The 13,957-nt window shown below is 44.8% G+C and overlaps 2 protein-coding genes across 2 annotated transcripts in view; both read right to left on the bottom strand.

Annotated features, from left to right (window-relative positions):
• The window catches only part of LOC119393851 (ras-related protein Rab-11A), a 33,956-nt gene extending 24,179 nt beyond the window's left edge, over positions 1-9,777 (bottom strand). Inside the window, exons 1-3 of the mRNA XM_037661031.2 lie at positions 9,493-9,777; positions 5,891-6,086; positions 2,939-3,132 (exon numbers count right to left, since the gene is read on the bottom strand). Of these exons, the coding sequence (XP_037516959.1) occupies positions 2,939-3,132; positions 5,891-6,086; positions 9,493-9,532 (430 nt within the window). The 5' untranslated portion in view covers positions 9,533-9,777. The remainder of the gene's footprint in view (positions 1-2,938; positions 3,133-5,890; positions 6,087-9,492) is intronic.
• Positions 9,778-9,949: 172 nt separating this feature from the next.
• Positions 9,950-13,957, bottom strand: part of LOC119393845 (centrosomal protein of 152 kDa) — a 42,476-nt gene continuing 38,468 nt past the window's right edge. Inside the window, exon 21 of the mRNA XM_037661025.2 lies at positions 9,950-12,234. Coding sequence (XP_037516953.1) covers positions 11,870-12,234 — 365 coding nt within the window. The 3' untranslated portion in view covers positions 9,950-11,869. The remainder of the gene's footprint in view (positions 12,235-13,957) is intronic.

Here is a 13,957-nt window from a genome sequence, read left to right as displayed (position 1 = left end):
TTTTTTTTTTAAGTAAAAACGCACCAGTTAGCGAACGAAAAGCGTTTATTGCAGTATACGACATTTCTTGCGACATACGTGCTCAATCGTCGTCACTCGGCGAGTCCTCAGACTTGGGAGTCCGAGATGAGATGGTGTGCTGCGAAGCGCCGTCACCCCACATGCAGTCATCTTCCGTGCCATCCAAGCTGTTAGATATCCCGGCGACTTTAAAACTTCGGGACACAATGTCCGTCGACACCGAGCTCCACGCAGATGGGATCCACCCAAGTACAGTCGCCAAGGCTAGTCCCTTCACACGCAGCATGTCCGTTGTGAGTGCAAGACCATCATTCCGCACTTCAGTCACATAGCGGAGCAAGTCTTCTTCCAAATCGGGAAACTTGCACTGCTCTCCTCGGAAAGCGCGCTTAGTGCTATTGGTGTTTCGCAAGGCTTCTTTTTGAGCACACCAACGTCGAACACACTTCTCGTCAACGTCGAATTTTCTGCCGGCGGCACGTTTCCCATGCTCGAGAGCATACTCGATCACCTTCAACTTATAGCCAGCAGTGTAGCTATTCAGGTACTTGCCCATCTTGCCAAAACGTGAACGGCGAGTAGAAAACAAGCTAGCACGAAGGTCATCAAACAGTGCAGAAAACTACAGCAGACGGCTGGCTGAACTGCAAAAACCGAACGCGAATGACGCGAACGCCATGCCAAAGTTGGTGATGCTAATGCCGATATGGATAGCGCCGATAGCGCGTTTGTATAGAGATGTGAGAAGCTAAAGATAAAATCCTGCTTTAACCTTTAGTTGGCCGGTCTATGAATACTAATAAAAAGTTAAAATTTTTAGCCCACTTCACGAACATCTTAACACGAATAAAATCCAAAAATATATATCTATATACTCTGGTGAAGATGATGATCGTTGCGTTTCCTTGCGCCATCTATCGACTACGCCTAGAAGCTTACGCGCGCGCGCATTTTGAATACGTATTGGTTGAGGAAAGTGTGGGTGCGGCTCTTACGCGGATATTTTTTTTTTTTAGAATATGCACTTCAAAAAAACGGGGTGCGGCCCTTACACGGGTGCGGCCCTTACACGCGTTTATACGGTATCTGCCTAACATAGGGACATCCATGTTGGGGACGTTTCCACAATGGGCCACCTGGACTTGGATTGGTGTGCTGCCGGGACGACCTGACCTGTATGTTTTGACAGGAGTCGCTGCAGACCCTTTTCTGCCCTTGGGGAAGAGTCCGAGGAACAAGCCCAAAGAACTTGTTGCCCCTCTAACCCCACAGGTGTGCCGTCGACCACCGGACCCTTGCTGTTTCAAGAGTGCAACGACCACACAGCGACAGTGAAATGGACTGTGCCATGGTGGGTGGTTTCATGTGTGTGATTGGTGGTCATGAAGAAGGAGGAGCCAGCCTGAGGGGTTAAAATGACGGTGCTAAGTGAAAAATGGGGCTATGAGCCCTCGGTAATAGGCTCATCCAGTTCGCTCGTCACGGAACTCTTACCTTGTAACTATTCAATTGTTGTACAGAAGTGCCAGTAAACATGCTTGTTATTGTTTTCCCAACTTGCTAGCATCAGTTCCTCAACCCGGGGACTCGACTACGCTACCAAACGGAGTCCGGGTACGAGGCTGCCCTATCGTAGCAACAACCTGGTTGCCGAGGAGGGACGGATCTAAATACAGGTCGCAACACTGGTTGCAGCGGTGGGATGGATCCAAATACCCAGTCGCAAAAGCCACTGCAAATGCAAAAGCCGTTTTTTTAAAGAAAGCCGGCACAGTTAGCGTGGTGGCATCTGCATGCAGCTGGATGAGGCCTCGCACACACCCCCATGCAAAAACGAGCGCTTGCTCTAGGCTCGCAGCTTCCGGGGCTCCGAGAGCACCATGCGCGATGCTGCCGCTTTGCGCTTCGGCGGGGCAACTGCGGAAGATGTGTGCGGCCCCTGCTGGTGTCAAAATGACAACATTCGGGGCGAAATCTCTAGTCTGTCGGGAACGAAAATTCGTTATATCAAGGGTGTTTCCCGCTGCCACTTTATTACATAGAGGTCGCAAATACATGTGCCTCTATGGAGCAACGACGGGGAATCAAAAAACTTTGAAATATTGAGGAATTCATTGTATGGAGGTTCATTATAGGCAGGTTTAACTAATACACACGCACATGCTTGCACAAACACAATGTGAGAACGGCAGACGGCAGGTTTTCTGTTATTGTGGAGACCGACAACCTGTCACACCACCTTCCATGGTCATTGTTCAGGCTTTTTTACTCGAGTTTGCGTGTGCAAGGCCCATATCCTAATGTGCACACAGCAGGAAGCATGGACATGATGCACGTAAATCACTGTTCATCCACTCACTAAATTCCAATAAATACTGTGCCTTTCACTAACAGCTCATTAACAGTCAGTTTGCAAGCAAATAAACATAACCTTTCCTTGCATACCTGAACCAGAAACAATTCTGTTTCTGGCTACGAGTGAAAAACAGAGCTAAAAAGACTGGACAAGAAAGGACACAAGCGCTTTTTTTCACTCGTAATCATGAACCAACCAGCCCAAATGCGCACCCTACTACTGTTTCTGGCTATTTTGAGCATCGTTACATTTATGGTTGCTGTTCACTACAGCTTATCTGATTTGTTACTGTGGCTAATGAATTCCTCGCTCGAACATTGCAGAACCCGACATGCCCATTTCTCTTTAACTGGATCTTAATGTATGCGTTGCTTAAGTCCTAAGCAGAAAGGAAGATAAGGACCATAGATGATCCTACTGATGGGTTTTACATGAATCTCCTACATTTCAATCTGTTGAAATCAATCCAAGCGCTAATGAGTCTTTATGCAGCTTCAGAGTAATTTCTGGCTTAGTGACCGACTCAGGCTGCCAGATGCGATAGTACTGCAATGCACTGACCAGCAAAGGCCTTCGCTTCGTCAGTAGGTACAGCCCGAAGGTGTCTGAGGTCGTTCTTGTTGCCCACAAGCATGATGACTATGTTCTGGTCAGCGTGGTCCTTCAGCTCCTTGAGCCAGCGCTCCACATTCTCGTAGGTCAGATGCTTCGCGATGTCGTACACCAACAGTGCACCCACGGCTCCCCTGTAGTACCTGCACAGCACACATCCAACCATGAAGCAATGCAACAGGCATTCATATGCGCTGGAGTACTCAGCTGCATTGAAATAGCTGACTTCCAAGACCGCACCAAAAGTAGATCGGGTAACAAGAAAACTCGTATGAAAAGGCACATAGGTGATGCAAGTGCAGAAGAAACAAACGACCCATTTCGCATGTAGCGCTGCCGTGACATCTGGCAACAACGGTGCACCTCTTGCCCACGCAGTAATAGACCTCCATGTAACAATGACAATACATTCAACAAGCGCTGCACGACAAAAGCAGAGATATGCACCTCCGAGATCCGCACTGTGAAGCAATTAAGCACCGTCCCTCATTATCATGTTATAAGTAGGGGTGTGTGAATATTCAAAATTTCTAATACGGATGAAATATTTTCCTCTTTTAAAGCGTATTGGATTCGAAAAATGACCATTCGAATTTTCCAAACATTCAGCTACAGCCGAACATACGGTTGAACAGGCCAATAGTAGGACAAATTCAAATATTCGAACAAGAAACGACTTACTAATGCTACACAGAGACATCCCCGATACATACCCGTTAGGTTACGCTGTACTTCGCAGTTACTGCATGCTACCATCAAGTGCATATTTATGCCGCATTCACGACAATAGGTGATGTTTTACTGCAATACAGTAGACTTGCAGCAAATGGAAAAGCTCATAAACAGAATTTCTGCTTAAACAGAGCAAGTGCCTCCGATATGATAGGTTTCGTACTTGTATTCCACAGCTGTATTCACCTCTCAGTAAATGGAACTGCTGTTAAATGGAACATTTTCCTGGTCCTTTGGGGTTCCATTTAAGAAGAGTCTACTGCAATTGAGAAATATGCTGGCGTGCGCATGACCTTCGCAAGCTGTTTCAGCCTGTCTGGCACCCCCAGACAACAGGTCATTGGGAGACACCTTTGTCATGCTGTGGACGTAAGCTAGCGTGATGATAATTGTGATGATGACATATTTGCAGGGCAGGTATGATGTTTTCAAATGTGGCAGCACATGTCATGTACTATGTTTGCACACATTTCCCATTTATGAAACCTGTCTGTGATGCCTCAAACTTTATGAAGCAATAGCACTTATTTTTGCTTTAAATGTTTTCCTTCAGAGTCCCTTTGACTTCAATGTATCACGCAAAAAAGAAAAAAAAAAACTGTTGTGAACTTTTTCTTTCTTCAAGACTTAAAAGAAAAAAACACTGCATCAAAACCTCTGCTATATGATGCTGCCGACACCTAATGGGCTTTATGGGTGCTGCCTTGAAAAAAATGTCAGTGCAATGCACATTCTTGCTTGCTCAAATTACTGCTCTTGCATGCTCCGCTGCAACAATATGTGAGCCACGCAAAGTAAACAACAAGACTTATCAGCAAAAACAGCTTTGCTTCTCACTTTATGCCAACATTATCTTGCCTATGACTGCTGCACTGCCATAAAAGAGTAAATTACCCCCTGCCGCTGCTGCGATGAACATTATGGAGTGCAGCCCTCGAGGTCAGAATTACCACCACCTCACCCCAAAGAGATTGGCACAAATGGGCCCGGAGTACCAAATCTCATTATGAAATAAAAATCTGCTTAAAGAAGGGTGAAGCAAAAAGGAAATATATGCATACTTTACCAACATCATGGTGACACAAAGTGAGAAAAAAATAGGAGACAAGCAGATGAGTCTTTGATACTTTTATTGGACAAGTATGATTTAGTCTGTAGTCCCAATGATTGCTGGTTTTTATTATTCGCCATAAGGATATTGGCACACTGTTCCGCCAGTCTGTACATGAATGTTCTTTTTTTCTTCTATACACGTGGTTATTGCAAAAAACTTCCAGCTGTGAGGTGGCACTTGTGTTGAGTTTTCCCTTCTTTGTACTTTTAAGTCCACGGTGTTAGATATACACTCAAACCTCATTATAACAAAGTCGCATCTGCCACGAAAATAACTTCGTTATATCCGAAAATTCGTTATAAACGTTTATTTGTAACACTGTAGCTATTACAAGACTATTCTTCATTTACTTCGTTATAACCGATAATTCGTTATATCCGTGTTCGTTATAACGAGGTTTGAGTGTATACTTCTTAGGTGGGGACACTTCTCTGCTTGGTTGCAAGGTGCACCCGACCGCAACAGATGTCTACTGGCAGGAACTGAAGACAAAATGCTTTATGTATTGTTGCTATAGCAACAGACATTTTCGGCTGTTACACCACTGACCACGTACACACGTCTCTTTTCGCATTTTCCGGACGTTTTTTCCACTCGCAAAAAACGTGGCATGCGTTTCCAGCTTTAGTAGCTAGCGTACCGTAGCCGCATTCATTGACTAGGAAATTCACGTTTCCTGTGAAGTGCTGGTTGCTACGACAATGCATTTTTGCCTTGAGGTTGCGTCATCTTGCTGATCGCTGCGATTACTGGACAGAAGGGTACGCGGTGTTGCTTTATCTGGTCATTCGAATCTCGCAAGTGTCCTCACCTAACAAGTAGATCTTACACTATATTTAAGTCCTTGCTCTGTTGGTTAAGTATGCATACTGTATCAACTCCCCCAATCACCAAGAGTTCTCCGGTGAGAGGAGAAAAATAACAGCTCACAGGCGACAGGAAGCTTGTGGTTCACTCTTTAGCAGCAGATGATTGCAACTGCTACCAGCCTGAACAGAACAGGTACACAAGAACATATAAATCGAAGCAGTTTTAGGTGCAAGCAAAAGGCTCACGCGCTAGTGATGGCACGGTAGCGTTCCTGGCCTGCTGTGTCCCAGATCTGAGCTTTGACCGTCTTGTTGTCCACCTGGATCGAGCGCGTGGCAAACTCCACCCCGATGGTGCTCTTGCTCTCCAAGTTGAACTCATTCCTCGTGAACCTTGAAAGAAGGTTACTCTTGCCAACACCAGAATCCCCTATCAGGACCACTGCAAGGGAGGATTAGACAGTCAATGCACAGTGCCTACACTCACATCAGCGAAGTAAAACAGCAATAAAGAGAAAAAGACATGATCCGCATAAAATGAGACAATTTATGTGGAAGTAATGTCACAGAAAACATGTGTGCACTGAAAGCTCGAAAAGTACCATGTTTATTATGGAAACACTTAAGTAAAACTAATTACAAACGTACACAAACGTCTGACATATAACAGGATTAAGATAGATCTGAACAAAAATGGCTTGTTATTGTTTCAATTTTAGTAAGTCTGCAATGACTCTCTGCAGTGGGTCTGCAATACCCTCTGCAATGATCAATTTGGGTAAGCTGCTCCATTCCTCACTGGCTAAAGAATGAAATGATTTCTCAAATGCTGTGGTTCTACCAAAATGCGACTGTTTGCTCATAGGCGAAGTGAACAGCGGGGCGGGAGGTAGTAGAAAGGAACCTTGCAAGTTAGTAAAGCAGTAATACAATTTATGAAAGCAGAGTTGAGACAGCTTGAGTATGATGTCTAGACATTGCAGTTCACGCAACTTAATACTATTAATGCTGGAATGGTAGTTAGACATTATGAATCAAGCAGCATGATTTCGCATGGATTCCTGCAGCTTAATTACTGGAATTGCTGTTAACATGTTTTAAGCCAACATGGAATGGCACTTTAAACGCAAATTTCTTTGTAATGCCTAAGTAGAAGGGAGAGGGATTTGCACTGCTCGAGGAACGGTGAATGCCGACGTTGGTATTCTGGAAAATGACACATGAATATATTTTCCGGAAATGACACTTTCGCAAATGTCCCTGCCTCATGCCATCCTTCACATTGGTGTGAAACAACGGTGTGTGCAATAAAATGGCTGGTCACATTGTCTCTTAACGTTTCACTACGCATGCAAATTCCGTTTTCTTGTTCTAGCAAAAGATTTTAATATATCAATATGCATGTAACAAGCCCAATCACAAATATTACATTCGATATATGCAACTGTTGCTGCAGTGTTCACCCAAAAAAGAAAACTGTTAGCAGCTACACTGGCAGCTTTACAGCATTTTCGCACAGTCATTACCACAGGATACCAAACCCAAGCTTACACGTCATGCAACGAGAGCTGGAGTTTCAAGGTGAAGTACAAATCTTGATAAAAGCAAGGCCTCATTTCATCCTACGCCACATCGCTGTTCCAATACTCCGATTGTTGGTACGCAGTTGGCACTCTTCAGAACAAATATGAGACCACTCGCAGCATCACATCACCGCTCTACATCCAACCATGCAGATACTGCCAAGCACCGGCAGCAGTCGAAATAAGGAGCAAACAGTTAAATGCAACAAAAACATGAGCAAGGTTCTTTAGGTTAAAAGCAATGATGTCAATGATTGAAGGACTCGTTGACAAAATCCAGTTTCGAATGCAGCCACTTTTTCTGCAGCTTTAGTGCAAGAGCACACGAAAAACAATCCTCTCCATTAACTTTAATATATGCCTCAACTGTACATGGGCCTTTGATCAGAATTTTACAAACTAACAGTTACAGCTATTTCACAGTTTTAGATGTTCCAAGAGTGTGCTTTTTTTTTTTTGATAAGATAGGATTGTCGTGAAAGTATAAAAGTCCAGTGTTGCTGCTGTTAGCAGGTGGTGGTCCCCATATGTTGCATTCGTTTTTTCAGTCATCGCTCAGATTTCAGGACAGCATCTCAGAAGAACAAAACGGCATGTTCTTTGTTTTCTTGGTGAGAAAGCCTTGGCTTTTGCTATGGACTGCATAGAATTTTCTACACGAGCAATACATTTTTAGTGGTTGACAGATCCTGAGAATGTGGGAGCTATTGGAGCTACAAGCACCGACTGACAGATGTCAACTTGGGCATGTCATCTGCACTGTGCAAGAGCGAACAAGGTTTACAGGCAACATCAACAGCTGTTGCTCTTCAGAGCTTTTCACAGGCGCAGAAGTTACGCAATCTGCCAACGAGTACTGCTAGAGTACAAAAGCAGCTACGTCATCCTTTAGAGAGGCGTTCTGTGCGCTATTTGACACATCGCCTATGAATTACATATAAGGTTCAAATGAAAGGTTTCCAATTTGATAGGATTGTGTGAACTTTATTCAAATGCCAAGCATTTCAACAAAAGGGCACGATGCTGAAATGCCATCGTGCATCAGTTATGAAGTTTACGTTATCGCAGGTGATTAAATTATGATACCACACCAGCGATGTATGTGCTGAATCGTATCTCCCTATTTTACAGGGCGATTTTCGGGTCAGCCGGTCAGTATCGGCCTGTACTGTGCCACGAACACCGGCTGATAAAACGGTAATGTGACAGGAGCGAATGCTGGAGTTGAGGTGACGTAGGACGCGTTATCAAGAGCGATACAGCTGGAATTCCGGCACTACTTTTGTGGGAGTAAACCTCAGCTCTCGAACCGCATCGTAAGCTCGACAGTAGAGTAGGCAATGTATGAAAAGACATATCTGACGGCCGAACTGACACGTCTCACATCGGTTGCGCCTAGTACGCGGATACTGCATATGAACCTCACAATGCGCGGTGGGCGGCAACGCCAGCAGATCTTCCTTCCGATACGAACCCTGCCATCGCGACTTACTACCGTCTGGACGCGGAGCGAAACCGACAAACGATGTTTTCCTCCAGTCGTGTCCTTGAATGAGCACAGCGAATGATGCGGTTTCCCGGTCGACAGCACTGGGCCAATATTTCACGGGCGCGGTAGATCAAGTTCAGCACAAGAAAAAGGGGAGCTGCCAACGGCCACGCACACGCAGCTACCGTATGTACAGTCATCTTCCGCACAGGATGACATAAACTGGCAGAATCGCGACACGCACCCACTCAACGTCAAAGCGAGCTGACTGAACTAGGCTTATGGACAAGTAGGCGTTGCACATCGCCGCTACACGGAGAATCGGAGCGTTTATGACGATCGTTGCTGTAAGGGACGCGAAACGAACGTTGCAACTGTGCTTCTGTTTAAGAGGCAGTTGCCACTGTAGCCGAAAAAAGCCGTGACACAGTCAAACAGTGCCTACTACAAACGTCACTGTCTACTGTCCGCCCCACTCATAACACAGAGAAACCGCGGAGCTAAATTAAGTTCTCCGAAACGGGAAAGCCGAGAGGTGAAGTCAGGGACGACTGGTCAATTAACCAACACAACAAAGCTCTCGGTAAGTTGAGGAAATAAAAGTTGGGCCGCGAAATTAAGCCTATGGAAGCCTCACCCAGTTGAAAACGGACTCGGGGGCAGATCCGGCAAACAGGGACAGGTACGAAAGTAGCAATTAGAAAGCGTGGCAGAAGGACACAAGTAACGCGCTGCTGCTAACTAGCAGCGGTAAGCAGAGCAGAAAATTGGCTTACCTTTGAAAAGATAATCGTATTCATCATCTTTATTGGCCATCCTAAGCCGCCGACTCCTGTGCCCCACTGGCGACGAGTGAACAATGAGGCTGAAATCAGCTGCAATAAATATCTCGCGACGACGAGGGGCTTCTCAAATCATAAAATACACTCTGGACGAACGCACAGCGCTTCGCTGCCGGCCGATTATCACAGATATAATACCCTACAACAACACCCAAAACACCAAGATGGCTACGCGTTCGACGCCCCCAGATTCTGCGCACTCTCCGAACGGAACGGATGTACACGACCGGAAGTTGATTTCAAAGTGCCCGTATGTAAATAGTGGCACGTGAGTTTCCGTCACCCAGCTGATGCCGGCCTCCCGTCGATAGCCTACCGAACGAAAGCGTCTATATTTTGTTGCAATCCGAGCTTCCGTTTCAGTCGGGCGGGGAAGAGAAATGACGCTTGGCAAGGTTCGTAACAATAGTTTATTCAAATGCATCGAGATGCCGCAAACACACGCAGGTAAATTGAAAATGAATCCGCGAAGTCAATTCACTTTTGTTTTCCTTAGCTGTCAACACGAAAGTAAGCTATTTCAAGATTCCCACGGAACGCGGTAATAAAAGATCGTCATTAAGAAAAAGTATTAATAAAGCGCTGCATTCCGCAGCCTAAACGTGTGAAATTTGGCACATAGGATGATCCAAGCAGTGTATGTTGAGAAAAAAAGCTGTTTTAATGCTGCAACTTTCCGGATTTCTAGTAATAATAAAAATTGCTGGAATTTTACGTTCCAAAACCACGATATGATTATGAGGACCGCCGTTGTGGAAGGCTCCGCAAAATTTTGACCATCTGGTGTTTTTTAATGTGTACCTAAATGGGGATCTTCGATTTTCGAACTTTACACGGGGCCTCAACCATCTTCGCCTCCATCGAAATGCGGCCGCCGAGGCCGGGATTCGATCATAGTCACTAGACCACCGTGGCGGGTATTCTGGATTTATAAATTAGCAAAACAGTGTATGTATTCAAGCATGAAATCCCACAATAATGCATTATATCCTGTGAAAGCATGAAAAAAAAAAACATTCAGGTCTACTGACCTAGTCCCATTTTAAAAATTAAAACATTTTCATAATGCTGTTTTATTCACCTGCATTCCCACAGGTAAAATTGCATTAAAAGCCTAAAGAAAAACAGGAAAGGTTGTAAAGTAAAAATTAAAACTCCCAACAGATTAAACAACAAAACCGAAACCATTCAAAGTACAGATAGTGGAAGAAGGTATGTACAGCATATGGTTTAGACATAAAGCACTAGAATAACAGGATTTCCCTTGGCACCAAAGTGGTAAATGCATTCAATACTGAGCTTAAAATACGCATGATAAATAAGAAAACGTGAGAATATGTCTTACACATAAAGTGCACAAGTATAGCTAGTTCAATTCACCACCGAGATACCATAAAATAAGAAAATTTGTAAGTACAATGTGAAAACAGGGCCATGTATATGGCCTTGTCAACATCCCTGCATGTGCTAGGAGCCCCCATGAGTATGTTTTATAAAATATATGCAAGGATACGACACAGGAGTAAGAATGAGTGAATGTTACTGATGAGGATGACGTGAACTACACAAAATGAGTAAATGGCACATCACCAGGTTTGCACACAATTTGCAACACAGTTTCCATAATACGGTAATACAGTCATAAAATGGGAGTGCTCGATGTTCCATGCCAAACAGTAAATGACGGAGGTGTTTTAACGTCGGTGTATTTACAACCACAAGTGCAATGCAACTGGAACCTAACTACCACACAGTGCAGCATACAACGGGAAATAGGAACAGCTTCAATGAAACATTTCAGGCTTACTTTTTTTTCATAAACAGTCACGAAAATACAGTCTGCCTGTATACACAGTGCTTGGCAACCAACACAGAAACCATGGGACAAGGGTAAAATTATGCAGTGGCTGTACAAACTTTTTACACATGCTAGCCACACACAACAAACAACCTGCTCAAAAGGCAGTACCAACGCATTTGTACTTTCCCGACTTACATCAGATTTCATGGCACTTGTTTACAGGGTACTATCGCCTCCGTTGGCACCATGGTAAGCACTCATCATTCCGAATGAAATGGAACTGCACACATTGTCGTAACTGCATATTTCTAGCATTTCTTGTATGGAAATCGCACAAAATTCCACATCTGCAACCTGCGCAAGCTGCAATTAGGCAGATTTTCGGGTACCTACGCCTTTGGATTTAAATGTACACGAAAAAGAGAGAAATGAAGTCGGGATTCTGTGCTTCCCACACATGCACGCACTTCACACATTTGCAGGAATTCGAGCTGGCACTCTCACGCTGAACTATGACGTTTTGATGGGAGAAGGCGGTGGCAGAAACACACTTCCGTCCGAAACACCAGAAAGGTCCAAGTCCACCGGCTTGGAGTGCGACTTCGCCGCAGAGTCCTTCACACTCCTGGAGGCGAGACGAGAGGGAAACATCGAGCGCGCGTGCTCAGACTTCCCGGTGAAAAGTCTCTCTGGAGGCGTAGTTCGTGGTTGTGGTTGCAGCCGTTGCAACGGAGGTGTGGCCGCTGGTCTTGGTGGAATGTTCTCGTCACTCTGCAGCTGTTGCGTGAGGAGGTACTGATGGTAGCCGTGAAGAAGCTGACGCATCTCGGAACTCTTCGCTTTTTCCGCTTGCTCTGTGTAAGTGCAGATGTCCTCTGTAAGCAGAGGACACAAGGCGTTGGACGTTACAGTGTATGTATTTTCCCACTAGCTAGAATTATTTGTTGACTTGGATTTTACCATGTTGAAGGGACACTAAAGGCAAATAACAATTTATGTCAGAGTGAAAGCTCAATGTATGACAACTTGTAAAACGGCAATATTATCAACAGCAGTGCCATACTTACTGAGAAATTAAGCTAAATGTATCACATGATGAGCGCCACGAGTGGGCCATTTTCGAAGTGATCCCGATGGCGCACGAGAGTCTGCCTATAATAAATCACTAGTAATCAAACATCAAACCAGCAGCAATAAAAAACGAACCTTCCGTGCATCAAAAGACGTAATAAAATGCTGTTTGTTCGTTTTCGTTTGATTCATGGAAAAAAGAAGAACCTCTGTGGCATTGCCATGGGGAACGGCGCGCATGGTTCAAAGGTTCATACTTCAGATATCAGCGCACCAACAAAACGAGCACACTAAAGGGGAGGAAACGACCCCTTTAGTGTGCTCAATTTGTTGGTGCGCTGATATCTGAAGTATGAACCGATACCAACTCGCCCAAGTTGCCATTTTACTCCAGTTCAAAGGTTCCGTTTTTCGCCGGACTGCGCTTCGCCCGGCGCCCTGCTTCGCTCACGCGGTCGTGTCTCAGTGGTAGTTTCGGGATCGCGTACTGCCGCGTATGTTTTGCGCGCTCGTGAAAGTCGCTCTGACAGAAAGTTCGACGAAATGCCGCATGCATGTGATATCGCCGGATGCCCGAATGGTGCACAACGCCAGTGCTGCAGCAAGGAAACCGATGTGTCTTTTCACTGGGTGCCGCGGAATGAACTCTTACGCTCAAAGTCTCGTTGTCAAGTTCTCCGTCCACATCCATTGCGGCGATTGCGGCAAGCTTTGATGGCTTCGATGGCCGTTGTCGCTGCTGTGGGTCCCGCTACTTTCGTTCTGCTGCTACTAGTGTCAGCGGCCGCGCAGTAAAGGCGGACAACATTGGGCACGGCAGCAGTGACGTATGAAAGTCCGATTTCAGGCGGGTGATATGAAGTGCGCTAACGCGATGTGGACCACTAAAACGTGATTTTATTTCAAAATAAGCACTTCCTTAGCATAAAAGTAGCACTACGAGGTTTCTGGACCGCTATTTCAACTAATCAACGTCGACTTAATATTTGCCTTTAGTGTCCCTTTAAGCAATGCAGCAGCTATGAGAAGCGTCATAGTGAGAGTGCTCCAAATGAGTTCTGACCACCTGGGATTTCATACGTACCCAGTGATTTTTGCCATTATGTTAGCATTAACACCATGACACGGAAATCCAGAAACTGAACCTACAGCCTGATGTTGGATGACACCACGCCGTCTTAAATAGTACTGTGACTATTTCTACTACTAATCTACTATCAACCGCTTCAAGTGGCTAAATAGAAATGAAAGGGCAGACATTGCAAGAGAAGTGTTGTGTACATTTTTCTCTTGTGTCCGTGTTTGCACGTCCATTAACATCAATGCAAGAACTAGTCAATTAAAACCTGTTTAACTGTCTAAACATGAAAAAAAAAAAAGAAAACAAGAAAACATATTTTAAAAAAACTTCTAATGAAAAGAAGAAAAAAAAACCTTCACTTTTGGTAAACCCACTTAGACCTTGTCATTGAGCCAGAAAAAGAAATAAATTATAGAGAGCAAAAAGTGGAGGGTAGAGAAAGAAAG

This window comes from Rhipicephalus sanguineus, chromosome 5 (assembly GCF_013339695.2).
Source record: "Rhipicephalus sanguineus isolate Rsan-2018 chromosome 5, BIME_Rsan_1.4, whole genome shotgun sequence".
Taxonomy (NCBI): Eukaryota; Metazoa; Arthropoda; class Arachnida; order Ixodida; family Ixodidae; genus Rhipicephalus; species Rhipicephalus sanguineus.
Note: the sequence above shows the minus strand (reverse complement) of the source record. Positions and strands in the feature narration are given on the sequence as shown.